Genomic DNA, 26,943 nt, shown 5'->3' with positions numbered 1-26,943 from the left:
TGTCAAATATTCGGAATCCTCTGGTTTTATCCATGTAGTGTCATTAAAATAAGTTGCCCATTAACCCCTACTTTTTGTCCATTATTTGATTAAACATAGTTTAAAATATCCTCTTTAAAAATCTTATAAAATCCTTGTTATTTTTTCATTGTTTTTGAAAGAAAAAAGCTTTCAATGTTAAATATATGGAAAGTCTAGAGAGAATTATTTCCCGCCAAATTTTCAATGGCTTATATCTCGAAAATGAGCACACGGACCCATAATTTTCTTTAGCTTTTTTGTTACTTATTTATATACTATCTAAATATAATAGTCTTTTAAAAAGCTTGTTATTTTGAAATAGAATAGCGAACATCCTTAAGAAAACATCTTGATTCATTACAAGATTGCTTTTTTATTCAAGTGTGAAATGTATATATACGTAGTTAACATTGAAATCAAATGTTAATCAGCCAATATAAAAATGTCTACATGTAAGGAAAGGATAATTTAGTAGATGCAATTTTTAACGTGAATACCATTCCAATATTATACGATGTTGAAATAAATTTGACTTTACATAAAGTAAAATTAAATTGAAACCTATGCTATGATTACAGAAAAAAAAAACAGTCAACAAAAAAGATTTTCTCTCTGAAAAGAGATAACTCTACAAGTAAAAAGTAAAATATAAAAAAATCAGAATTCCCAGAAAAATTCAAAACGGAAAGTAAAATATGGCAAAATCAAAAAGTTAAACATTATATAGGTTAATAAAAAATAATAGAAAGCAGATATTTAGCGGAATCAGATATTAACGTAGAAAGTAAATTTCGAATTTTCTGGGCAAACTTTAATTTGATATGTGTTTTACAGACTTGTACTTGGTTATTCAATAAATATTGTTTTGTTTTATATTTAATCTTGTAACAGTTGAAATGACATCCATAATGAACTTTCTTCTTTGGTTTCTGATGAGAATTTTATAAGAAGAGGTCGTTGATTTTCAAATTTCATATAATCATTTAAATGGAAATGACATAGCAATCAATGTAACAAAGGTGTCAATTCACTGTTTCTGTGTCTTGTATTAAATAGATGACTCATCCATCAATTCGATGATTTCTTGGAGTTTACTGGCGAATTGAAGGTCCTTACTTTCCTCCATATCTTCAAAATCTTCCATAATCTAAAATAAATTAAGTCATGCAGAAAAGGAAATTACTATTGTGTTACAGATAGTGTTTCGGTCGTACGCGATAAACTATATAAACTGTATAAAGATAGGCGTGTGTTAAGCTGACTGTGGTGTAATCATACAGAGCTTTGTTAAGCTAGAATTTAAAACGAAACATGAAACTCTGTTTAGTGTAAATATAACGTTATATCTTTTAAACAGACATAATAAATGAAATAGTCAAAAGCCATTGATACAACTCTCTGAAGAGTCAGTAAAAGTCTTATTCAATCCAACATACTGTAGTTTGCCAGTTAAAATTCAAATGTTCTCTTTTGAAATACTAGTATGCACAACATATGCAGTTAACTTCAATCAATCAATCAATCAATTTATCAATAAAGCGAATGTCACATATTATCTCGTAGATATAATTTGTAATTATTAGTTTTTAAATGATAATAATTTAAAAACTAGAGTTTTACCAGTAGTACACAGACACGAACAAACAAATTATTATGACATGTTTGACGATTTTACTAAATGCCAATTCAAACAAGAAGATGTGGCATGATTGCCAATGAGACAACTCTCCACAAGAGACCAAAATGACACAGTAATTATAATAATAGGTCACCGTACAGCCTTCAACACATGAGCAAAGCCTATACCGCATAGTCAGCTATATAAGGTCTCGAAATGACAATGTAAAACAATTCAAACAAGAAAACTAACGGCCTAATTTATGTAGAAAAAATGAACCAAAAAAATATGTAACACATAAACAAACGACAACCACTGAATTACAGGCTCCTGACTTGAGACAGGCACATACATATAGATGGTTAAAGTGTTTGTTATAGGGTCTTGCATTACACAAGTGTTCACTTAAAAGGAGGCATGCATTTGAAGGTTGTTCGAAATTATATTGTCTAGTTTTTAATTGTTGCGTGTAACAATTTTAACTCGCCTATCATTCTATTTTACCCTAGAAATCGTATTCAAACACATTTTTTCACTGCAGCAGGAACCAGTTGACTATACCGGGGCACAATTCTTCCCGACAGTTATTGTAGGGTTTGTGTTACTAATCGTTATTGTTCAACTTAGTGTTGTTTGGATCTAGTATGTTGTATTTACTGATTGTCCTTTAAAATTGTCGTATCCCATATTTTACAGTACTTGTCATAACTAGAAGGACAACATAACCCAAGTATTTTTAATTCAGGGTCGGAATCGTTTTTATATGTATAGCTTACTTCATTCTTGTAGTTTCCAATAAACAAATTATACAGCTGATGAAGAGTTGCTTGGCGACTAAATGTAAGTTCGGCTTTCTGTTGCTAAAATACATTTTCAAAAGAGACCATTTCAATATTTCTATTTCAACTACTGTTTTGTCGTTTAAAAATAATAATTTCAACTATCCACAATAAAACATTTCATAAAATAATGAATAATACAGATGTTGTTATCTATCATGCACAGAAATTCGAAGAAAAGGGCCTTGATCTTCAACCTATTTTGTTGTTGTTGAAAGAATCAATTGTCTGCGAGATGAACAACAGCAATAAAAGGAACAGTAATGTAAAATGGCCGTGACACTTTTTGTGTAGATTTAGGAATGACTCATTAAATTATTATTAAATTAAATCAATTTAACCTTTAAGTTTATCATGTAAAATGTTTGACCTTAAGTTATTTCTTTCTTTGTTTTTTAGACAAAATGACAACATACGTATGTTAAGGTTGACGTATTTGACGAAATACGGCTTTGAATTAATATGTATAACTAGATCTAAAAATTGAGGCATTTTTTTAAGAAATAGATGTATACAGTTTAAGGCAAATTTAACATCTTTGAAGACTAAACATGGCAAAAGTAACAAGATATAGACAGATATCTGACAGAATAAACTTGTTGTACACAAATAAGGCAACAGTGTCCGAAAGTCATAAGTCGAGAGAAAACAAATACGTGCTTCAAACCAAAACCGAGGAAAACACATCAAATATGTTAGGACAACAAAAGAACATTAGCAACACTGAGGTGCAACACAAATGAAACGCCAATCATTTTGATATTCGAATTAAAATGCAAGAGCCCGAAACTAAAATATTTTACATTTATCTCTTTACTGTATCATTAGTAGAATATAGATATTAATATATACTTTATTTAAATTTACATTTGAACACTCGTCCATTTCACTCCAGAAGTCTTGGTCACTAACTGGTTCTAGTTTCATGAAGAAAGCACCAATAAGCTTTCGGTACCTTGGTATATCTTTATGGAATAACAGCTTCTGTGTTGAAGACTCCTGTTGGGAAAACAAAATACAAAGTAATCCTATTTTTAATGTCATTCGAATAATTGAAATTTGCATTACTATTACCGAAAACTTCACAATAAATCATAAAGGAAAAGTATACATTCTGTTGCCTCAATATTCGATTTTCTACATTTTTGAAATTGAATATAAGTTCATTTGGAGTATGTGTTACAGCTCTCTATGCACATCATTTCGGCTGTTAATAAATATATTTCTTATACCTCGTTTCATTTACAAAAACACGATGTAATCGCTTAGATGTGACAATACAGAACTGCTAACATATCGTTTAAACAAATACTACCACAGTATCTCATTTGATACGATATTTCGCAAAAGATAAATGTTTAATTTTCAAAACGTTCGAAAGGCCTCGCATGTTTGAATTTGAAAAATAAAAGTTTCAACAAATGCATATGAAACTACATATGTTGGATTGAAAGGGATTATAGTTATTTGTTGTAATGTATAATATTCCTTAACTCTTTTATGTGAAATTGAGAATGGAAATGGGGAATGTGTCAAAGAGACAACAATCCTGCAAAATATCTATGTTTTGACAGATATAACCAGTAGGATACTAGTCTTTATGATTATTATCGACTTAAGGTAGATACATGGTATACCGCCATCTTGGATTGTATAATTACAGTACAAAATCGGTCTAGTTATTTGCCCAAATCAGCAAATTTGGAAAGAGATTTGCAATTTAATGGTTAGACTGTTTATTTATATATAAAGAAAACTTGTTAATTTATTTTATTATTCAAAATATTTTAACAAATATCAACCCTTTTGGTTTTTAAAATCATTTTTTTCCAAATGCGCCATTTAAGGGGAGAGAACTCTTTTAGCACAAAATTTATACTGGGTTAATAGGGAATTTTTTTATTTTTACTTGTGGCAAGAAAACAAGCTCGGTCACACCATGTTTTCTTTTTATTTTCTTAAAACATATTATAAAACCTATCTTCTCACAATTTATTTCAAAATTCTATCTCATAGAATTTTTTTTATGCACTGTTATGTGTTTTTTCATGAACAAACTAACCAAATTTAGGCAATTTTCAACGACTCATAGCTTGAAAAATAGTTATTTTTGAAAAAAGCATAGATAAATTTCATTTTGTAAAATTTTAAGAAAATTCTGTCTCAAAAAACATTTACTTATGATCTACCTTAAAATACAGTTTTAATGATGAAATAGGTAAGTATAGCATATCTGCTGATAACGTGAAAGATATCGCTTAAATTCTATAATGGTGACGAGAAAATGATTGCAACACATGGCGGTGACTGTCATTGTATTGTTTCTAATTTTTCAATTTTCCATGTACACAAAAAACAAACCTTGCTTATTTTGTGGGTTGTTTGAGTGCAACTTTCCACAAACACCTGTCTCAAAATATCCATGCATGGTTCAACATGTTCAGTATCCATAACATCAAAAAGTATGTCAGGTTTACCAATCAATGGCGCCCAAACTCGTGTAGCATAACTAAAAACATTGTGTTTAAACATGATGATTGATTATATATATATAAACTCAAGACTGTCATTATCCTATTCAAATTAACGAATTAATAAAAAACAGAACTTTTATTTATTGTTGCAGTTTCTGTTATCATAAAATAATGTCTAAATAGAAAAGTATGTGATCATGATTAGCATTAAACCTCTCCAAAGCTAAATGAGTTAGTTTACTAACAGTACTTCACAATCTCATGATTTGTATCTTAAGTTTAACAATATTATATACTATGTATATAACATTCTATGTGAACCAACATGTATATGTTGGTTCACATAGAATGTTTAAAGCTACATTTGTATATAAATTTCCCTAGTAAGTAAAAAAAAAACAAATTGGAATAGTAATATGAACAATATTTTTTAATCAAACTGTAAAAAACAAAAAACAATGACAAACAACAATATTATTAAAATGAGTATTGATGTTCATGAAAATATTTCACCATTTGATAGAACTCTTCTACAGATTTACAGTTTTCGTTTTTAAACGAAAGGAATATTTATTATTATCGATTGCAATAAGAAAATAATCAATTGATATAGGCTGTAAATTCTAACCATTCATTTTTCCATGACTGGAGAACATCTTCTTCAACTCCAGCATCTTGACCGAGTTTATCAAGCATCCAAAGAAAGTATCGAATAGATACGGATGCTGTTTGTGGATCTAACAATCCCTCAAATGTAGAATCGACGTAATCGGACAGCAGTAACTGTTATACAGTATAAAAATGTCCTCATATATATGTATATAAAAAAATAAGATATATATAGCTTTTTGAGATCATTATTGATATTTTATTTTATAGTTTAATAACATTATTCGTTTGAACGATTGTTACACTATCCCTAATAAACTATAGACATATTATGTATGTAGTTTACTAGGGATGTAATTTGTTGTTTGCCAAACTATAGTCAATTCTGTTAAGGACATTTTGTATAAACATATAATGATACATGTATGTCAATCACTTAAAACTGTAAAATAAGCTCAGCGATAGCCAAAGCAAGAATTGTTATTTTTTTGGAGTTAGTTTTCAATGCGTTTTTGATTTCATAAGACTTGGTTACTAACTGTTACATGTGTTATTAGCGCCTCTGATAAGACTACCGTAGTATATACGCTCTGATATTGTCGATGCAATTGTTTCACAAATAATAATCATGTAGAAATGAAATTGTGGTTAAGAATATTGAAACATTATTGCGACCAGCAACTGATGATGGCAAGAGATAATCAAATTTTGGCATTGCAAATTACAAATGTATTAGACGTCATGTACTTCGGCGAGTTATTCCCTCTCCAGACTTTTCTTATATGCATAAGATAATTTACCTTTGTATGGAATAATCGATTCAAAAATATGTCTCCAAAATCTGCTTCTCTATTAGACTTTTCATCATCTGGCAGGTTCGACTAAAAAGGAGTAAGACAATGTAGTTTTATGGTTCTTTTTTTCATATTTTGTTTTCGTTCTACAAATTGCATGAATCAGATTTCTTTATCATTAAATTTTATTCGGCAGGAATATACACTAATTTTAATTTGTTCAAAAAAATATTCATTATATGTATTATTATATTAGATACAAGTGATTAAATATTCTAAAATATTCTACAAATAGTTTCAACGTAGAGAATTTTTTTATTTATTCACTAACAGAGACAATAAAAATCAAAACCAAGGAGTAAACAAAGACTCACAAAACCAAAGAAGATTTACATCAACAGTTATAAATAATAATTAAGAAACAACACGGACTCCACTAAAAACCGGGAGTGAAATCCGGATCTCCGGAAGGGTTAGCATTTCCTGCACCGTATACGGCACCCGTCGTGTTATATTTTTTTCAGTTCGGTAATGATGGAAGGTAATTATGACTAAGGAAGAATATCAGATATGATTTCTGACACACTTTTGTCATAATGGCCAATCAGCTCATAATGGCGCCCGTAAAATTTCTTGAGTGATGACCTTAATTTGATTGATTTTTAGCAACTTCTGAGAAAGAAATAATTTTCGTTCAACAAATCAACGTACTTTCAGCTAGCTCTAGAATAACGTATCAATTAAGACACATATACTCCATATATATGCTGATGCCGTTGGGATGTTGCTTCACAGAAATGAAAAGTTGACTTGTTTGGTATTTAACCTACCATCAGTAGTCATTTCGAGAAAAAGGTCTAAATATGAAGCAGATTTATCTGTGTCGGTGTATCTTTAATTTCAAGTTCACTTGGATATATTAAATTTAAGTGATCACTGAATCTATTATTATTTAGAGACAGTACATCATCAATATACCGAAAGGTGAAATTAAAAGAAAATTTAAAATTTAAAATTAATAATGATGTCTTGTTTTACATGTACATGTGCTGTATGCCTATATATCAAAAAGAGTACTTTATGTATTACCAAATGGTCTTAGATATATAACTTTTGACATATTCTTTAAATCGTTGATTTTGATAATGACGCAAATTTGGAGCTTGAAATATTAACATTTCCGGAAACAATAGTCTCTAATTTGAACATGTGTTCATTTATTTGTGATTTCCTGATAAATTATGTCTTGTTCATCTGCTTTTATTCTTTGTTTAACCATTATGATGCGGCATTATGTTTTCAAAAGACAAATGTTTGCGGTTAATTTTCTTTTGTTCAATGCTTTTTATTATTGTTGAGTTTTATGTCTGCATGTTTACTTTGAACTACTTTTTTGTAAGTAAACTTTTGTACATGTAAATTGACTATCGATGTATATATATATATATAAAACCATCTAACTATTTTTAATGTGTGCCAACTGCATGTAATCCTCTACACAATAATGATTTGCATATTGTACGACACTTGTACAAAAATGCCATTATCATAACTTTAATTTATTAAAGCAAGCTGTTTCGCCAAGACTCCCGAGATTACGTTAAATTACATGCACAGTCGTCTATATACAGTAATGTATTCAAACCAAAATATACTTGTTAGTTGTAAACTTACCGAGAAGGTTTCCTATTTTAAAAAGATAAAAGTAAATTTCAAATTATGTAAAATAAAAATATAAACAGAGACTACTATAAATGAGTTTACAGTACATCATTTCACCTAGCTTTTTTATCATGGTGTATACATTGTACTATATTGAGATAACCATTTGTTGCAGTCATATTATTGTTGCTCTTTTTACTTTAATTTTGCTACTGACACAAATTGTTTGCTATGCGGTAGGAAAGAAAGTTGATCTGTACTTTACTCTTTCTGCTTGAGGTTGAAACCAGTTTATCTTGATACACAATAAAACCCGCTTTATGTTTTACCGTTAAAAAGCAAACTTAACAATAACGTTTATACTTTTAAAATATTTGTGTCGGTCATTTCTGAATGATAAGTCTTCTAATACATTTTTATATATGAGTATAATGGTCTGGTCCCCATGTTACAATATACAGGAATTTTGAAAACACTGAAAAATTAGTACCAGTATACACCTGGACAAGATGTGTTAACCGATTTTATCAGACAACCACATTATGTGATACATATTAAAAATTAGAAAAAGACTATTTTGAATTAAAAAAAATAATAAAGCGTGGTACATACTAGGTGCCATTTTTGAATTTCTACATTTTCCTGTTCATTTCTATCCGGCATCAGTAACGTAATATCCTCTGACGCCATACTTTCTGTTCGGAAGGTAGCAGAGTTAACTAGTTTAACAAAAGAAATGTAAATATGAATGAACAGGAATGACAGTGATCTCAATTAAAATATTCATGAATATACTATGTATAACAATAAAACGGGAATATTAGAAACACAAGCTTGCATCATTTTGTTTTATTTTGGTTTGTTAGCTTTCTGTCCAGCAGGTTGATTGACTTGGAAATTTGGACATATATGATCTCTAGACGTTAATGCAAATTGATACTCAATACAATTAGTCTTCAATGACACTTTCTTGTTTTCCCAACATTTCGTTCTGAGAAAGGACGATGAACATTTGCTTAAAATTAATTGTAGAACATTTGCCTCATATGCCGTAAAATTAATATTTACCATAGACCTCCTGATCGTCATGATGGTTGTACATTAGTGCCATTTTACAGTTGTCTTTTACCATATAATGTTTCAATGTATTTAGGCGCACCAATCCATTGCCTGTTTCACTGATGTTATCGATATCATCAAGTATAAGTTTCCCTGCGCTCCCTTCTTGCCATTCTAAAAGACATTATTTTTAAAGGTGATGTTAGGACTTTAGAGCTTACATGAATAAACTAAAATGCATGTTGTGATGTAATGTTGCTACATAATCACGAACAATTACAATTTGGAAGCTGAAATATTTGTTTACATCTGGCTCTGATTGTCAATTTTTATATATTAGTCATGATATCGTCCATTGTTTAAAGTTTGATTGAATACATCTATCATACATAGTCACCAAACTTAGATTTATTCAGTGAGATGACATCATCTATATAGTGTAACGCAAGTTTTAAGCATGGATATTAGCTTTTTTTCAGATGCCTTAAAGATCCTAGACAAAGTTTGTCTTATTTACAATTAACAATGAAATGCCAATTCAAATCCTATACTAACTAAGCTTTATATGTCATTATATTTTTAATAAGTTTGCGCCATTTTTATTGAATATGTTATGTTTGTCAGGAATTGTTCAACAAAAAATATCATATTTTTTTAGTTTTCGATAACGATTTGTTTAAATTTAAAAAAAAAAATAATTATGATATAATTTTGTTATAAATGTAACCAACCTAAAGTAAGTTCATCATTCCTTGGTCTTTCGGAAGCTGGTTTGTTCTTATAAATCTGTGCACAACATTTCTGTTTCACTTGAGATATTGTATCACAGTCGAGAACTCTTACAGGATAGTGTTCGTCACTATTTCCATTCAAGTCTATTTGCAATGTCTAAATTAATCAAAGGTATTATATAGATACCACTAGGTTGAAATACAATTTCGTAAATATAAAAGTGTGGTGTTTTTGTTTTCAAACTGATTGTTCACAAGGATGTACATTCAATAGTCAGCAAACACTTCTTTGACAGTCAATTTTACAAATTCGTATCTTAGTCAAAATTTGTCCTGATCTTTATCACGGAAGGTCACTATTACAATACCTACTTATCTGTTGATTTGTTCTCGTCCTGAAAATGCATGAAATGTTTGCCATTAGGCGTTAGGCAACAGAAAATCAATCCACTTGTCAATTTTTATTGTCAAGTAGGAATCGCTTGCCTCTTCTGTAGACGAAATCGTTCAATATTTGATTAAAATCAGAATGAGAAATGAGGAATACTAGTTTGGAGTTAAGTCAAATATTTGTATTTATATACTATTTATATATAAATATTTTTTCTAAGAAATTTGTTTTTGTTTTTATTCATATCAAGTTAACACCGTACCCTTAAAAACCATGTCACTTACAAGCGACTGATGTTCAATCCTCATTTTTAGTAACTTCTCCTCTGCTATGGTGTTCTTTGCATTACCTGTAAGTGCGTCTATCGGAGACATTTCTATTATCGTTTGTACAGCTTTGTATAACATAAACAGGTGCATGCCACTGTGGGCCTATAATTAGACAATGATTAGTCATAAAGCATAGGGCCATTACGGGCATGCACAATAAATATAACATCATAAAAATGTAAAATTTTGCACGTGTTCATTAAACTAAACTCGAAAGCATGATCATTATAAAATCTAGTAACACATGTTAAACTGAATTTGCTAATGTTTATACAATGTGTTTTTAATTTCATAATGTTCATTCAATTCAGATGTGGAACCAAAATATACTATACTAAGTCTTATGTTTTGATTAAGAATTTCGGAGACCAATCAGCTTGCACAGATAGAAAAATTAAAACAAAGACTTGCGCATGTAACACAGTCGTGTTTGATAGTTTCATGCTACTAGTTTTGGAAGGTTTATGTTTATGTTTATTCAGTAATACCTGAATTGTAATAACATGAATAATGATTACTAATTTGCATTGTACATTGTTGTAGCTGCTCTCTTATTTTCTGAGCTTCAACTTTTTTTATTTTTGGATATATACGACTATAGCGAGTTACACTGAAATTGGGGGATCTAATAATTTTGTTTTGTGTTGAGTTGCCTTCTTGACTTTTGGTATTACCGTTAACTGTCCATAAAGCCCTATTTGCAACCAATTCGCCATCAGTCTTATGGTAATAGAGTCAAATCTAAAAGACAGAAAACTTTAGTTAATTAATATACACATATCAACAATTTTGCAATCAAACATGTAAAAGAAGGGATATGATTTAACCTTTTTAATACAGAATTTGACAACCATAGATATAGGAAGATGTGCTGTGAGTGCCAATGAGACAACTCTCCATCCAAATAACAATTTAAAAAAAAGTAAACAATTATAGGTCAATTTACGGCCTTCAACACGGAGCCTTGGCTCACACAAAACAACAAGCTATAAAGAGCCCCAAAATAACTAGTGTAAAACCATTCAAACGGGAAAACCTCCGGTCTAATCTGTATAAAAAACGAGAAACGAGAAACACGTATAAATTACATTAACAAACGACAACTACTGCACATCAGATTCCTAACTTAGGACATAGCTATATACATGATATAGGCAATGGAAGCATATTTTGAACTTTTCTTTGCAATCATTCCAATTGTACAAATTATGGTATGCTGTTTGAAACAACATCTCACCTACCTTCTGAATAACACCTTGTGTTGCTTTTTGGTAGATGAATGAATCATATCTGCCAGCAAGCAATTTACCAAACTACAAAATAAATGTACGGGTTAACAAATGTGTTACTAAAGATAAGGAATAACAACCCAAAAAATATTGCTGCATAGACCACTGTTTCAAAATACACATTTTTTTCAAAAGATTTAAATAAAAAAATCCTAATTAATACAATGGAATACGTGAATGTACAGTGTCAGTATACAAAACGAAAAGGTGTTAGTTGAATTAGACATAGCTGCTTCATTCAGTGTCTTTGGATTGCTTTTGTATTGACGTACAGTCCTACTAATTTTTGTGTTGGATCTTAAATACGTTTGTTAAAACAAGCTAACTTGAGCTCGCCTCCGTGTACATAATTTGGTCTCGACAAAAATTACAAACAAAGGTTCACCGCAAAGCAAATACGTACACTCCTCGTAAAAGCTCTATTTTAGCCCATACCAATTAGGAACATTGCAGTTGTCTTTTACTTGTTCCGTTGATTGCTATCATTGCTTTTATCAGTTTTTGTTTTTATATAGTCCAATGCAAACCCGTCCTAATATGATAACATTCTTTGAACAGATTACACTATTTTTCAAAACTGTAATCATACTTACTCAAACAACAGTCTCATGTTTCCTAACAATGCTATCGACAAAACAGATGAAAAATGCGCCCTGTAAACACATATTGAAAGTTAAAGATAAACAAATTAGTATCTGTTTCATATAACAAAACAGACATTTTAAGCATACTGTGAATATAAATGTTTTACAAAATAAAAGAATGGCGATGTGATAAATAATAATTTAAACGAAAGACCACGGTCCATGCTTTATTGTAGACAACTTATCCTTATTTCGTAGCTGATGTTTAGATTTTCATGCTTTATTTTATTTTTGTTTGTACTGGTAACGGTTTTCTTTATTTTCCGTTCAATGAAAACAATATGATTGCGTTTTTATTCAAAGTATCAATTGGGATCAACACCAGGTATTGAAAGTTAAAATGATTGTTAATGTCGAAGTTGTTAACATACAAAATCATTTGACGAATGATGTCAATAATCAAATTGTGGTTAGATTACTGAAGAATTCTGGTAAGTGAAATCAAAAACATAAATGCTAAGATGATCCAAGATATTTAAGTGTTATTGCTTACTTTTCCTGCATTGTAAGCATATTTTTGCGATCTAATGTTTGGACAAGAGTCTTCAAAAAGACTTTATTGCTTAATAGCTGGTCAAATTTCTCCAATGCATTTTTCATTTTAGGTTCCTGGTTATCCGTTAACTGAAATCAAGATGAATAATAATTGTAACTTACAAAAATTATGACATATCACTGCATATTTACAAGCTGTAGAGTATATATACAACATAAGGTCAATGTCAGAAAAATATAAACTTTTTTTTATGAGACTGAGAAACTGGGGATGGCCGAGGTTCTTCCGAGTACCAAAATGTTTATATTTTTATAACATTAACCTAAATATTGTTTTTATACTGCAACTTAAATTAATATATTGATAGCTTTTCAAATCGTTACAAAAATGTCAAACTTATTTTCATCCCTTGATGAACTCCTGATTGCGGAGATAGTGTTATATGATGAAATTGACATTGCACAAAATATGAATGTGTTACTATATCTAGGAAATAACCACAACTAGTTGCAGTATAAATTGTGCTATAGAAATAAGAGACGACAGTAGTTTAGTAATGATAAATTCTATCAAATCCATGTTTAATATACAAAAAAGTTTACCAAATTGAGGGGAATTACCAAACCCCCCCCCCCCCAAAAAAAAAAGCGAAAGCAGTTCCGATGTCAGAGAGGTGTTTTCTACTGTGTATCTTTTTTTATTTATTTTACGCTTTTCTAATAAATAGTTTTTTTTCTTGTAGTACTATTAAATCCCTGTTCTCGTATAAGGATATATATTAGTCAACTATTTTTACTCGTAAAAATATTTTGTTCCTATTCCAAGTCTGGGGTCTGTAGTAAACTGGATGTCGTTGTTCAAGTCTCTCATATTTGTTTTGTAAATTGGTTTGTTATAAATTAGACAGATAGTTTTCTCAATTGCATTGTATCATTTTTTTTTCACGTCGAGGCTTTGATAGCCGCCAATGAGGTAATGATTTTCTCATTGTTCCCTTAATTGATTTTATCCACCTTATTTTAACTTTGATAGATAATTGCGGCATTGTCAATGATACCACATCATACTATGTATTTATAATCAATAAACAAATAATACCTTCGAGTCGTGAAGTAACGGGTTTGTTTCTATATCTTGGTTAGGGAACAGCTGATATAGAACATAAGTTTGATAGTCCCGGAAAGGAACCCTAGATGTAACCAAATCAGATTTTATTTCTCTCATTGTCATCTGAGCATCTGCAAATTCTATATAGAAAAGAATATTGACATGAACAAAATCAATGCATAAATATTTACCTAATATAAATAATGTAATCAAGGTCAAATGAATACTACTGGACAGATATATACAACTTTTAACAAGTCCGTATACCATAGTATCAAACCTGTTCATCTTTGAAAAATAAACAGGACCTCTAACGCCAATTATAGATACATTTTTACTTAGATTAAGTATAAAATCCACGTGATTGAAAAATTTAACAGTTTTTTAAAATAGGTTGTAACAAAGTCGACTTTGAAACTCATAAAACATTTGTTAACTGGAGTTTCTTTTTTGTGTTCTAAACGCATTGTACTGAGTTTTATTAGTTTCCTTAGCCTGACACTACACATACAGTGATTATGCCAATTGCAGTTGTGTACTTCGTATTATATTATAGAGTTGTTTTACAAGGATTTCCTCTTATTGTGAATATTAATTAACCAATTAATTATTTAAATTATTTGTATTCAATATTTCCATTGATAGTGAATCATATAGGATTAAGTAATAACTTTAACATATTTGATCTTTATAAGACAATTCTTCTTTAATCACATAATTCTATGATCTGTTCAGGGTAAGAATAATAATTCATGTCGTCGCTTTGTGTCAGCTTCGGTTGTTGTCTGCTCTATGGTCGGGTTGTTGTCTGCTCTATGGTCGGGTTGTTGTCTGCTCTATGGTCGGGTTGTTGTCTCTTTGACACATTCCCAATTTTCATTTTCACTTCTATTAAATGATGTATCAATAACTAACCGAGTTTATGAGGGATATGCTTATGTTGTAATTGTTTTGAAATGTTCTTCATAATAAGACAGACATACGGACTTCCTTTTATCATACCTTCTCTACTGGCTTTTCGTATCATTTCCTCACGTGTCAATAATTCCAGCTTGAATTCCTTTATGACTTTTCTCTTTTTCTTCTTCATAATGAACACAGTAAATACTCCCACAACAACAGCTATGACAAAAGCAGCTGCTAACAATCCTACTATAATAGCTAATATATCAATGTCCACTTTGTATCTTAGTTTGCCAATGTATGCTTTTATTCTCCCAACTTCAACCTAGTGATGAAACGATTTAAAGATGTTATGCCTTTTTGGAAATAAATCAAAATGAATAATATTATAATAATGAATTTCTTGTACGACAACAAACATTATACTACCTCACTTTGGATTCAAATTTAATATATGAATATTTTTTTTTAACTTTTGTTCTTCTGTATATATTACACTTTTCTGTACGACTATATTAGAACATTTCGCACAAAGAAATATCAATGATTTGAGCTATTTGAAGACATTTTAACACATACTTATTTTGCTTGTTCAACTATTACATATTTTTTTCCATTCACTCAATTATTTCGTTGTTTCGTATTTGAGTGGTTTAAAGTCTATAAGAAAGATATATCTAACACAAGAAGGTGAGTGCTCGTCTTATATGGTTATTTGAAACTTAATATCATCTGAATAAAGTCTTCACTATGGATAATTTAGACATATTCTCTCTTTTGGTCGGTTTTCCATCTTATCCAATGCGGCCAATTCCGTACTTTTAAAATAAATCGCTTACAGTCAGTTCAATACTGTTCAGTAGATTGTCAGACAATTAACTATAATGTGTGCAGGGTGAAAGCGACAAATGAACATGGAGTGAAAATATCTTAAAATAATGCAGGGGAATTTATGGAATACTATTGAATTTATCGAGATGAACAAGTCTGAAAACTGACTGAAAGGCTGAAAATGACTTAATAATAAATTGATTATTTTTTTTAACAATTTTTAAGATTAAAATAGACTTTTCAGATGAAAACTAGTTCACTAGTGTTTTTTTACTTACAACAACAAAAACTGTATGTTCATCTGTTTCATTTGTCCTCGGTGTGAACGTAGGTGGCAAGCAGATAATATATGTCATGCTGATATCTTTTATTATGCATTTACCGTCCAATCCAACATGGATAGAATAGTCGTCATATATTGCTCCATGTAAGATATTGGTACCCTGTATACCAATAAAAGCTTTTTTTAATTTGTTATAATAGTTACTGGTTAATCATAACAATACTTTGTAATCCTTTTGTTGCTGCACATATAGTAGAAAATGTAGAATATAGCGACTTTTTAGGGACATAGTACTACGTGGTGTGGTATGTATAATGTTTAAGTTGTATAAGTATTTTACCATGGAGTTAAAAAGACTTAGAATGAAATAAGAATAATTCGACATCGTACGTCGAAGATAAAACAAAAAGTCCTTACCGAAGAAGCATCAATGTTTAAACAACATTTTCTTTTGGTTATTAATTTCTTGCCATTAGCATGATTTATGTTTTTATTTTCAAAACATTTCCACATTCAAATATCTGTTTGACATTTTCAAAGATCTAGAGTCATGCACTATATCTACTCTCGTTAATAGAACCACTAATTCAACGTTAGTAATCTTTTTCTTCATGTATGAAAAAGTTAGATTATTTAAAAATAACCGGTAAATTATGCACATCCCATGTCTTTGAAATTGCAACTGAAACTGCTTTAGATCAGATCAGGGATTCAGATTTTGTATTCAACTCCTCAGTTCAACTCACTACTGATGAATATAGCAATTCGTACAATGCAAACGTTATGAATCTGTTTGATTATCACTCGTATAATGTTGTGGTCGCCATGTTATCAAATTAAATGTTTTAATTTTTTCTCAATGTTTTTGTCTGATGATACTTACCGTGATCTTAATAGGTGATTCCTTATTATACTCGAGTATACTTTGGAAATTGTTGAACTGTGGATCATCGACATATTCAATATCAACTGTTACAGTCAATCCATCAAAATATACAGGAACAGATTGGACATTTGACTCATTTTGTTTCTTTTCGGGAGTTTGACAGACAGCTTGAATATCTAATTTAACATCACATGGGTTTTTCTAAAGATAAATATCAAAATGACAATCAAAACATAAACAATGTAAGTAGACCGATTTTCAATAACAAGAAAACAAATTAAAAACGATTTGAAAAAAAATAAACAACAATAAAAAAAACAAAAACGGAGCAACAAGATTCTTACCAAAAACCAGGTCTCAGGTGAGTATATTTAAATTAGCATTTTCAGAATCTGAAGGACAATGGGTAATCTCATTGTTCGAAAACTAAAATGAAAATGACGTTACGTCATTGGTTGAATTTCAATTGTTCGGGACGTTTTTAACCAATCACAACGTTTTGGTGTACGCTTGTGAACATATTACCCAGAATGCATTAGATTTTGAAATGGTCATTTGCCTGCATTATTCCTATCTGATATAATGCGGCTAGAACACTTCCTGTTGGAAATATCTATCGAATATAGTATCAAGGGTTATTTCGTGCAATGCAAATTTTAAGTCTAGTCACTTGTTTTCACTATCATTGTTTTATTTTGGGGTATACATTTTTCCCATATGATTTTATAATTGTAAAAATTTTAAGTGGCAGTAAAAACTGCATACAGTTAACAAGACAGTCGTGGCGTTCCATAGTTAACATACACAATTAAATATTGAAGGGATTGGTAAACCTCGCCTTTTCCAAGTTGATAAGCCTCAAACTCAAAATGGTAATCTTTTTCTGACATTGACTTTAAATAATATTGTATATTTAAAAGATTCCGCTCTGTTCAATTCCCTGTACTTTACAAGGTCCAAGTCTATAATTATTTTATGTCCTAGCAGTAAGCATAACGATATTCCCTCTTTTACGTTGCATTTCAAATCGTATTATACACATAAACATGATAAACTCACCACTCTTTCGACAGTAATCTCGCCAACATGACTAAAACCTTCACCATTTATTGTAAATGTTGCTCCTCCACTAAAGAATGAATTTGATAGCATATTATATAAAAAAATATATATATCTAGTTAAGCGTGACAATGCTGTACGGTAAGAAGACACACATTCACTACGGGTGTCATTCGGTTTATCGAGAGAATTGATAGTGAAAGAATATCTAACGGTGGTCATGTATTGCGAGACGATCGTAAAAGCTCTGGTACCGGATCGAAATCAACAAAATTCAAGGTTTATATTGACCATTATAGGTACACAATAAACTCATTATAGATACCAGGATTGAAATTTTATATTTACGCCAGACGCTTGTTTTGTCTACAAAAGACTCATCAGTGACGCTTGAATAAAATAAAATGTTAAAAAAGCCAAATAAAGTACGAAGTTGAAGAGCATTGAGGATCAACCATTCCTAAAAGTCAAATACAGCTAAAGTAATCTATTCCTGAGGTAGAAAAACCTTAGTATGTAAAAAATCAAAGTTTTGTTAACAGTTAATTTATAATTATGAGCATATCAATGATAACTCAAGTCAACACAGAAGTGTTGACTACTGGGCGGGTGATACCCTCGGGGAATTAAAACTCCAACAGCAGTGGCAAAGACCAAGTGGTTGAAAATAAACACCTAGATACAGGATTGAAATTCTATATTTACGCCAGACGCACGTTTCGTCTACAAAAAACTCATCAGTGACGCTCGGATAAAACAAATGTTGAAAAAGCGTGTTTTGTTTTAATTAATCCCATAGGCATTGAGCCTTTTGTGTTTTTTCATAAAGTACTGCATATTTTCTTTATCTTAATGCACAGTAAGGTTGAGGAAGTTGAATCATTTTGACAGACATATTTTTGTATTCAGGTTTGTTCTGCATTTGAAAATTCAGGACTTTATTCGCAGATTATGAAGTAACATTTACATTTTATTACATTCACGATCCGGTACCAGAGCTTTCACGATCGTCTCGAAATACTTTACCCCCGTTAAATATTCTTTCAATGTCATTTCATTCGATAAACCGAATGACGCCCGTTTTTACTGTAATTGACAGCTATGTTCTGAATATATCATAGATATTTTCTAAATAAGTATACCAGTTGATAAAAAAAAATCTAACTGCTGAATCCCTGTAAATAAAATAAAATATTTTCATTTAACAGTTCATGTGTATTGGATAATTTCTACTGGTTTGACAAAATGATTAAAAAAATATTTGAACAAACCTGATAGGACTGAAGAAAGGTACAATTAACAGGTTAAATTCTTAAAAGAGACTCAGCTCTTGTATTTGAAAAGAACGATATCTAAAGTAAACATGTACTATTACATATGATACTTTGTCTGCTACCATGTGTAAGAGAGTCGAAACAAACCACAGGGACAATCAAACTTAGAGGTAGAAAATAAACTTGCAATATCATGGCTATAAATGAAAGAGACAAACAGACAAACTACAGTACACAAACCACAACGTGGAAAACTAAAGACTGAGCAACACGAACCCCATCAAGAATTGGGGGTGATCTCATCATAGTTTGTTATTATCATCTTGACATTTACACTTTGTTTATTTCAGTTTATTTTGGAATTTTACAAGCAGTAACATTTATGACTATACAAAATAAGTTGATACTGGAAATAGACCTACAACTGAATGTTGCATTGTCCTTAAGCTTTATTGTTGATCAAAACGCCAAATGGTATTCATTGAATTCATTCTTTAAAGGTAATTTTATACCATTCAATTATAGCTGTTGAAGATGTAACGTGTAATATATTTATCTTATCGAGAGACAATTATATTGAATGAAACACAATTGTGAGCATACAATTTGTTTTGAAATTTCTTAATGCACATTAAAAATAGTGTGAAATACTAACATAAGGTATGTTTGCAAAGTACACCGTATGATTTTTCTAAGTGTCAGATTTGATTTGTTTTTCAAAAAATTCAACTTTAAGATCCATGTTTTATAAAAAAAAAATTCGAACGAAATTCCAGATTTGTGAACTTGACACAGGTTGTTTGCTACTCTGAGAATATAGCATTTGCGTCAAGAAGGTGATTTGAACAGAGCCATTACAAGTATCATGATCGCTAAAGGAGTAGAATTAATGAAACCTTATAAAATTTTGTCAATGGTACTCAGTCTGATAACTTAACAGGTTGAAGTTATTTAGAAATTCTAGTTCAGAAAGGATGTTTGTGATTTCAATTCTGTGTCGAAAACATGACAAACTCGACGTATATAATGTGACTTGAACATTTTGTTGAAAGCGACATGTTTATAAAGGTTTTGAACAAAATAAATATGTTCAATAAATGAGACACAACCCAAAACAAATTACATATATTAACATATATGTTACAAACATCTTACAGAAAGAAAAAATGTTTTGAGTGATGTCTTGTCTTATTTCTAAATAGAATAGAGAAAAGATGTAAAATTAGCTATATTTTGCAATTTTCTGATATTTTCTTAAAGTTTATCATTTTTTTTAGCAAGTTTTTGTTATGATACAAACAATGTGTGTCTGGAAACAACAACTTTTGTTTTAAAATCTTGCCATCACGATGCGGTTCTTCAAAGATATAAAGATTAAAACACTGCAACACGTGTGTTCCGATATTTTTCTATTCAGCGAGGCTTGTCGAGCTGTATGAATAATTAAATCATATCTGTTGAGAGTGGAGAAATATCGTAATACACGAATCAAAGTGATGAAATCTATTTCTCTAATGATTTCATCCTTCATTTTCAAAGATTTACAGACAGTGGCGTTCTTTATATATTACATCAACAGGCATGGTCGTATTTTTGCATGACGTCACATTAGGGAATTAAGAAAAAAAACAAAACAAATTTGATGTCATAATTAAATTCGACCAAGCGTTTGCCAGAGATATTTCACAAGTGAGGAAAAATATTTTTCTCACACCTCTCAAGAAATGTAAGAATAGCACAAAAGATTGAGAAAAAAAATTCCTGAGTGAAAATCTTTAAGGCAGTAAATTTTTATTAGTATATGAAAGTCATATTTAATCATCGAACAGTTTTCTTTGTGAAAACCTAAAACATTTAGTACGATTTCATATCGATATTGTTCAATATTTTTAACTGATGAAAGGAAATTAAATTCGTACTACGTGACATGCATAAATTTTGAACACTGCAAAATAACTGTCGTGTATTTTTTGCCTAAAACTTAAAAATTAAAAAGACTAAACTTGCACTCCCAAAACAAATAATGGGTGCATATGCTTGAAACATTGCAGTGCCGTATTGGGAAGACAATTTTAAAACTACATTACAAACTGGTTATGTTTATTGTATATAATTTTTTAATTGTATCAATGTTGAATATGATCTGGTTTTTGTTTTAAAATGTAAATGGGGGTACTGTACATTCCATACATAAATATTCAACTAAAATAAACTTCAAATTACTATAACAGTGATCACCTTTGTAGAGATTTGGGTGTATGATTCGAAAATATAAATGTTGGGTCTGGTAAATATTCAAATCGTTGAGTATATAGTTCTGCTGTGAAATCGTCAATTCCAAATTTCAACGTTGTCATATTCCTAGGACATAATGCTGGTAGAGTTTTAACACGAATGGAGGCATTTCTACATTCAAACTCACTAGGTACACTGAAATTAACAGATAATAATCGCTATATCATTTATTTATAGAATATAAAAAGAAACTTATGGTTTAATTTGGAGTTTGAACGACACATGTATTTATCAATTATCGGACATTACTATAATGGCTTATCTTTCTCCTCTTTTCCCTCTATTTACAATGTAGCTCAATGTATGAGAAATATTTAAAAACTATATTTGTTGATGAAAAAATTGCAGGAAACATATTTATAAGCTAAACATGTTATTGAATCTGCATTTGGAAAAAGGGAAAACATCAAATTATTTGTTTAAAAACAAACATACCTACCCATATATTCAATTTGTATGTATTTAGTTTCCTGTACATATTCGTTTACTAAAACAGCAATTTATCTTTTTCACTATTTCAAACGACAGCCATTGAAAATGTAAATTACAGGTAATGTGGAACGAAGATATTTCTATAACAGATCTTATATCGTATATTCACCTGCATGGTATACAAGATTTTGTGCTATCGCATAATGAAATAGTGTATCGATGTTTGCCTTTAAAACAAATGTTACTGCCTTTTATTGTTATGGTTGTGTTACCAGCCACAATTCCTTTCTCTGGTGAAAACTTATCAATGCTAGGAATCTGAAATAACAATACAAACTGCATGATGTATTACAATAAGCAATTATTTTAAGCAACTATTACATATGCACGCCCTATCTAATATATACCATCAAAAACATTCGTAAGAAGCCATATTGCAGGTGCCTTCTAACTTGCAAGAAACTCTTCATGTACTCACACATATCTTATATGATTTTCAGTTTGAAAGCATCTTTGACTAATCAATAAATTCACCCGTCAGTGTACGTTGATATAAACTAGACATCATCACTTTTAATTGAGATCATAATCATGGTAACTGAAATAGTTAAAGTGTCACAACTTCAAATGTATTACGTGATAAGCATATAAAGTAAAAGATATACATATCTTTGCGGTTGATAGTCTTTTTGTTCAACGGTCTTTTTGTTCAACGAAATTGCCGTAACTTGAATGCAACTTTCTTGAATTGAGTTCACTTTGATATATGTATTGTAAATTAAATGATAAACAAAATGTGTCTTTTTCCGACTTATAGATGTTCTCGGTTTTAAAAAAAATGATTATTTTCTGATTAATTTGCTGTGTCACTTTTGATTTGTTTTTACTTTCGTTCACCCGAATTGACAGGTGCAAAGGAGATGGAACACACGGGTCTTAAATGATAAGTAGAAGAATACAAAAAACAACATGGTTAAAAGAAAAATACGAATTGACAATTTGATTAACTACATGTATCTATTAAAACTGTAAAGGGCTTTTAAACCAGTATGACATATGCAAACTAACTTACATTTAATAGAATTATTTTTTACCTTGTACATGTAATTATATTCAATACTTGAGTCGTTGAATTGTGTTTCATTGACCGATACGAATATACCTGTCACTTTCGTAGTATTACTTTTCCCAGTTACACATGTCAAACTGTAAAATAAAGAACACAATATAGTCGGATGATTCACTTAAATAAAGGATATAAACATTTACGGTTATCTGAATGTGTAGATAAAGAAGACTTATAATTATGTCTGTTCTAAAAGATATATTTTGTTTATTATTTTTTTACCTGTGTTTGCGGATATCAGTACAACAATATGCATGTGTATTAGTATTGGCTGATACATCTTATTCCTCGCGTTCTTACAGAGGGGGAAACTTACAGTTATATTTACTTCACGTTTTGAGATATAAACGATGTTCTTTTGTATATTATTCTCTTTGTTTCCTACCTCACTTGCATTGTTTTCCGTATCATAATACGTATGCATTCACATACTGCTTCATCTTGTCTTTTTGAGAGAAAAAAAAATAGTAATTTCTATGTATTATTAAAAAACAAATATATTCCATACCTATTAAACGGTTGAACTATTGTCCAATTGTTACATCTTACACCATTAAGATCAACAGAAATATTATATCCGTGCGTTCCTAGGTTTTGTCCTATTATCGTCACAAAGGTACCACCCATCATTGGACCACTTTGTGGCGATATCTATTAAAAAATACAACTATTACGTATGACGTATATAAACCCAGCTGTTTATTAATTTATATATAATTATTAGAATAAAATTTAAGCATCTATAACGAATCAGTTTATACACTTACATTTTCTATCAATCAAATTAAGAATGCTCCAGATATCATTTAAAGGAAACAAGATTAGTCAGATAAAAACAAGAAACTAAATACTTTAAAATTTTAAATTAATATACTAATTAGATTTTACACAGAAACAGCGGCAATTTCAATGTCGAATGTAAAAACTGTCTGTAGTAACAAAAGTTTGATTTGTTATATATGTAAACATGGTGAACCATGGACTAACATGTTATTGCACAGAATCCATGAATATCCAGACATTTATTCAGAAAGAGATTGTCAGTTATTTTATTTCAAACAAAATGTTCCAACTTGGGTTAAAACATTTTTTATGTGATTTTTTAAAATGTTTTTTCAATTTACAATCATTACACAACTCCTTCTTTCTATATGAGAAAAAACATTCAGTTTATGCAATGTAAGTATATTTTACCATGCGATACGTGCGAGGCCTGACTTTAGAAAGTGACAATTTGTCTCAAGCCCCAGTCCCTCTAGACCACGATCGCACCACGCATACCGCGATCTAAAACAAATTCAGATCGTGGTGAGGTCGCGGTATGAGCGGCATGAAAATGTAAATTTTTGTTACTTTCACGATGCTACTTCGTCCTCATTACGCTTCTACAACGATCCCGCTACGATTATACCACGTTATCACAGCGCTTATTTTGCGACCTCACTACGCTTATCAAAATCTTTCTACGCTCATCACGTTCTCAGTACGACCATACCATGAGTTATCCGATTGCAACACGATCTTACTGTGATTATAACACGTTCTTACCACGATTATACTGCGTTCATACCGCGATCTTACTTCGTTCTCAGCAAAGAAGTCCACATTGTGTTCCATATCAATACAGGTCAATTCCTTCTATTTTTGATTAATACGTCGATTTCTCTGAAACAATACAGTTATGCCACCAAAATCTACTAGAACACAAGGGCGTGGTGGTAGGGGTTGATGTAGAGACAGAGGGAGCAAAGTAACGAATCCTAATTAAGCAGAGATGTCGGACCGACCAATCCAACCTAAATTACAACCTATTGCTGGTCCATACAGTTCAAATGACGATATTTGAGTGAACGATAGCAGAGATGACACAGATGTGTCAATAGATATAGGAAGATGGTGTAGTTGTGCCAATGAGACAACTCTCCATCCAAGTTACACTTTATAAAAGTAAACCATTACAGGCCAAGGTACGGCCTTCAACACAGAGCTTTGGCTCACACCGAGCAGCACGCTATAAAGGGCCCAAAAAATTACTAGTGTAAAACCATTTAAACGGGAAAACCAACGGTCTAATCTCCATAAAAACGAGAAGCATGATTGAGCCGTTAGAGCAAATGGATAATTACATTCAGACAAACAAGATCTAGGGAGCTTTCTCATATATTTTATGTGAAAATGATAATGAGAATGATGGTCGTAGTGTGAACATAGTCAGGTCGTAAGCACAGCGTGATGAATACGGTAAGGGCGTGCTATAATCGTACTATGGACGTGAACAGCATGGTATAGTCGTAGGGGAAGCGTAGTTGGGTCACGGTGAACACGTGATGGTCGTAGTGAGGGCGTGATAACGTCGCTGTGAGATCGTAGCGCAATATCTCCGAATAGAATCACGCTTTCGCTACGCTCTCGCTACGATTGTACAGCGACCTTTGCGATCTTACTTCGATCTTAGTGCGCTCTCACTACGCTTCTTCTACGACCTGATTTCGCCTCGACCGCCCCACGATTGTTTTGAACATGTTCACAGTTGGCCACGCTCTTCACGATCTTGAAGACCTCACCACGACCATGATTAGACATTACTGCGATCGACACGATCGTACTACGATCATCAAAATTTGCATTTTTTTCACAGATCGTAGTGCGATCGTGGCCTAGTGGGACTGCGGTATATCAGAGCATTATCAACAAATGTATAAAATGTTTTTTTTAAATTTAATTACAAACAAAGTTTTTTTCTGAATATTTCATACATCTACACGCACTATTTCGAACCAAGTAAATTAATTTTTCCGAAAAAAAAATCAAAGTCAAATACTGTGGTACAATTTGTTATTAGTAAAATAAATTATCAGCACACTGAGGAGATAAAACCATTTTGACAACTGCGAAGTGACTAACATTTTTGTTGAAACGCAGCATTTGATGTGTATGTATAATTTATATATCGCAACATCGTTTGTATAGCAGGAGACGCGTAGTCTGTCGATTAACCGGTCTCGACTTTTTTTGGAGTAAACGCTATTCTATTTCTTTCTACTCTATTTAAGAGATTTGAACACCGATTATCAACTGTCGACTTATTTTGCATCTTTATTACATAAAGATTCGACTGATCTAAAAAAAAAAAGATTCAATTTTTCGGTTAACCAATGTTTTGTGTTTTGATATTTCTAGATTTTCCGGATTGAACTTTTTTTCACTTTGTGATCCGGATATTTTTGCGCGTATGGCTATAAAGTTAACTTTGTAGTAGCTTCGTCAGTTAAATACTCGGTTGTTTGTTTCAGCAATGTGATTTTTTTTTTATATCTTATAATAATGAATGCAAACTAAATAACACTAAGTCTACAAATTGATAATGCCTAAAGCAATCAAATATGGACTGTAGTTTCTACATTTGAAAATGCCTGCACAAAGTCAGGAATATGACAGTTTTTGTCCATTCGTTTTTGATGCGTTTTGTTATTTGATTTTGCCATGTGATTATGGACTTTCCCAATTGATCTTCCTCTAAGTTCAGTATTTTTGTGATTTTACTTTTTTGAATCTTTGAACATTTAAGTTAGCCAAGACAAAATCGGAATATAAAGGTATTTAATAAAAATTATAGTGTACCTTTTTTACAATTGGAATGCATTTTGGTACTGAACATGTTGGAGTGCCGTTGTCCGATTTACAATGATAACATTTAGGATCAGAAACGCACCACTGGCAGTCATAACCTTGTTTTATCCAAAGTTGGCACTCGCCGCAGCTTTCCTTGTCGCGTGACAGTCCACTGCAT

The 26,943-nt window shown here is 30.9% G+C and overlaps 2 protein-coding genes across 3 annotated transcripts; both read right to left on the bottom strand.

Annotated features, from left to right (window-relative positions):
- Positions 1 to 1,034: 1,034 nt before the first annotated feature.
- LOC143081430 (plexin-B1-like) lies at positions 1,035 to 26,928 on the bottom strand. 2 transcript variants are annotated; one of them, XM_076257357.1, is made up of 24 exons: positions 26,775 to 26,908; positions 23,662 to 23,804; positions 23,122 to 23,233; positions 22,197 to 22,345; positions 21,539 to 21,730; positions 18,026 to 18,095; positions 16,964 to 17,167; positions 16,076 to 16,240; positions 15,066 to 15,291; positions 14,055 to 14,203; positions 12,954 to 13,084; positions 12,410 to 12,469; positions 11,769 to 11,840; positions 11,202 to 11,268; positions 10,483 to 10,629; positions 9,808 to 9,964; positions 9,086 to 9,250; positions 8,626 to 8,736; positions 6,362 to 6,442; positions 5,581 to 5,735; positions 4,840 to 4,987; positions 3,346 to 3,477; positions 2,416 to 2,499; positions 1,035 to 1,168 (listed from the first exon to the last, which is right to left on the bottom strand). In XM_076257357.1, the coding sequence occupies exons 2-19, from the start codon at positions 23,781 to 23,783 to the stop codon at positions 6,426 to 6,428; spliced, it is 2,316 nt and encodes a 771-aa protein (XP_076113472.1). In that variant the 5' UTR covers positions 23,784 to 23,804; positions 26,775 to 26,908; the 3' UTR covers positions 1,035 to 1,168; positions 2,416 to 2,499; positions 3,346 to 3,477; positions 4,840 to 4,987; positions 5,581 to 5,735; positions 6,362 to 6,425. The 2 variants fall into 2 exon arrangements, with proteins under 2 accessions (XP_076113472.1, XP_076113474.1); XM_076257359.1 differs by lacking the exons at positions 1,035 to 1,168; positions 2,416 to 2,499; positions 3,346 to 3,477; ... (1 more) ...; positions 5,581 to 5,735; positions 6,362 to 6,442 and having other exon boundaries at positions 8,585 to 8,736; positions 26,775 to 26,928.
- LOC143061537 (plexin-A1-like) lies at positions 1,070 to 6,304 on the bottom strand. Its single transcript, XM_076233761.1, has 6 exons — positions 6,287 to 6,304; positions 5,581 to 5,735; positions 4,840 to 4,987; positions 3,346 to 3,477; positions 2,416 to 2,499; positions 1,070 to 1,168 (listed from the first exon to the last, which is right to left on the bottom strand). Exons 1-6 carry the CDS (start codon positions 6,302 to 6,304, stop codon positions 1,070 to 1,072), a joined length of 636 nt encoding a protein of 211 aa, XP_076089876.1.
- Positions 26,929 to 26,943: the final 15 nt, after the last annotated feature.

The sequence above is a fragment of the Mytilus galloprovincialis genome, chromosome 1 (assembly GCF_965363235.1).
Source record: "Mytilus galloprovincialis chromosome 1, xbMytGall1.hap1.1, whole genome shotgun sequence".
Taxonomy (NCBI): Eukaryota; Metazoa; Mollusca; class Bivalvia; order Mytilida; family Mytilidae; genus Mytilus; species Mytilus galloprovincialis.
This window is presented reverse-complemented; position numbering and strand designations above follow the sequence as displayed.

Bases quoted from the DNA above. Each gene is read 5' to 3' on its own strand.
- LOC143061537 (XM_076233761.1), bottom strand. The intron at 3,478-4,839 runs GTTTGTTTTTTG...TTTTCCCAACAG, and splicing joins CAACCCACAAAATAAGCAAG to GAGTCTTCAACACAGAAGCT. The intron at 2,500-3,345 runs GTAAATTTAAAT...AATGTATTTTAG, and splicing joins AAATGGACGAGTGTTCAAAT to CAACAGAAAGCCGAACTTAC.
- LOC143081430 (XM_076257359.1), bottom strand. From the start codon at position 23,783: ATGATGGGTGGTACCTTTGTGACGATAATAGGACAAAACCTAGGAACG. The intron at 23,234-23,661 runs GTATGGAATATA...TTTATTTTACAG, and splicing joins ATAGTTCAACCGTTTAATAG to TTTGACATGTGTAACTGGGA. The intron at 22,346-23,121 runs GTAAAAAATAAT...TTGTTATTTCAG, and splicing joins AATATAATTACATGTACAAG to ATTCCTAGCATTGATAAGTT.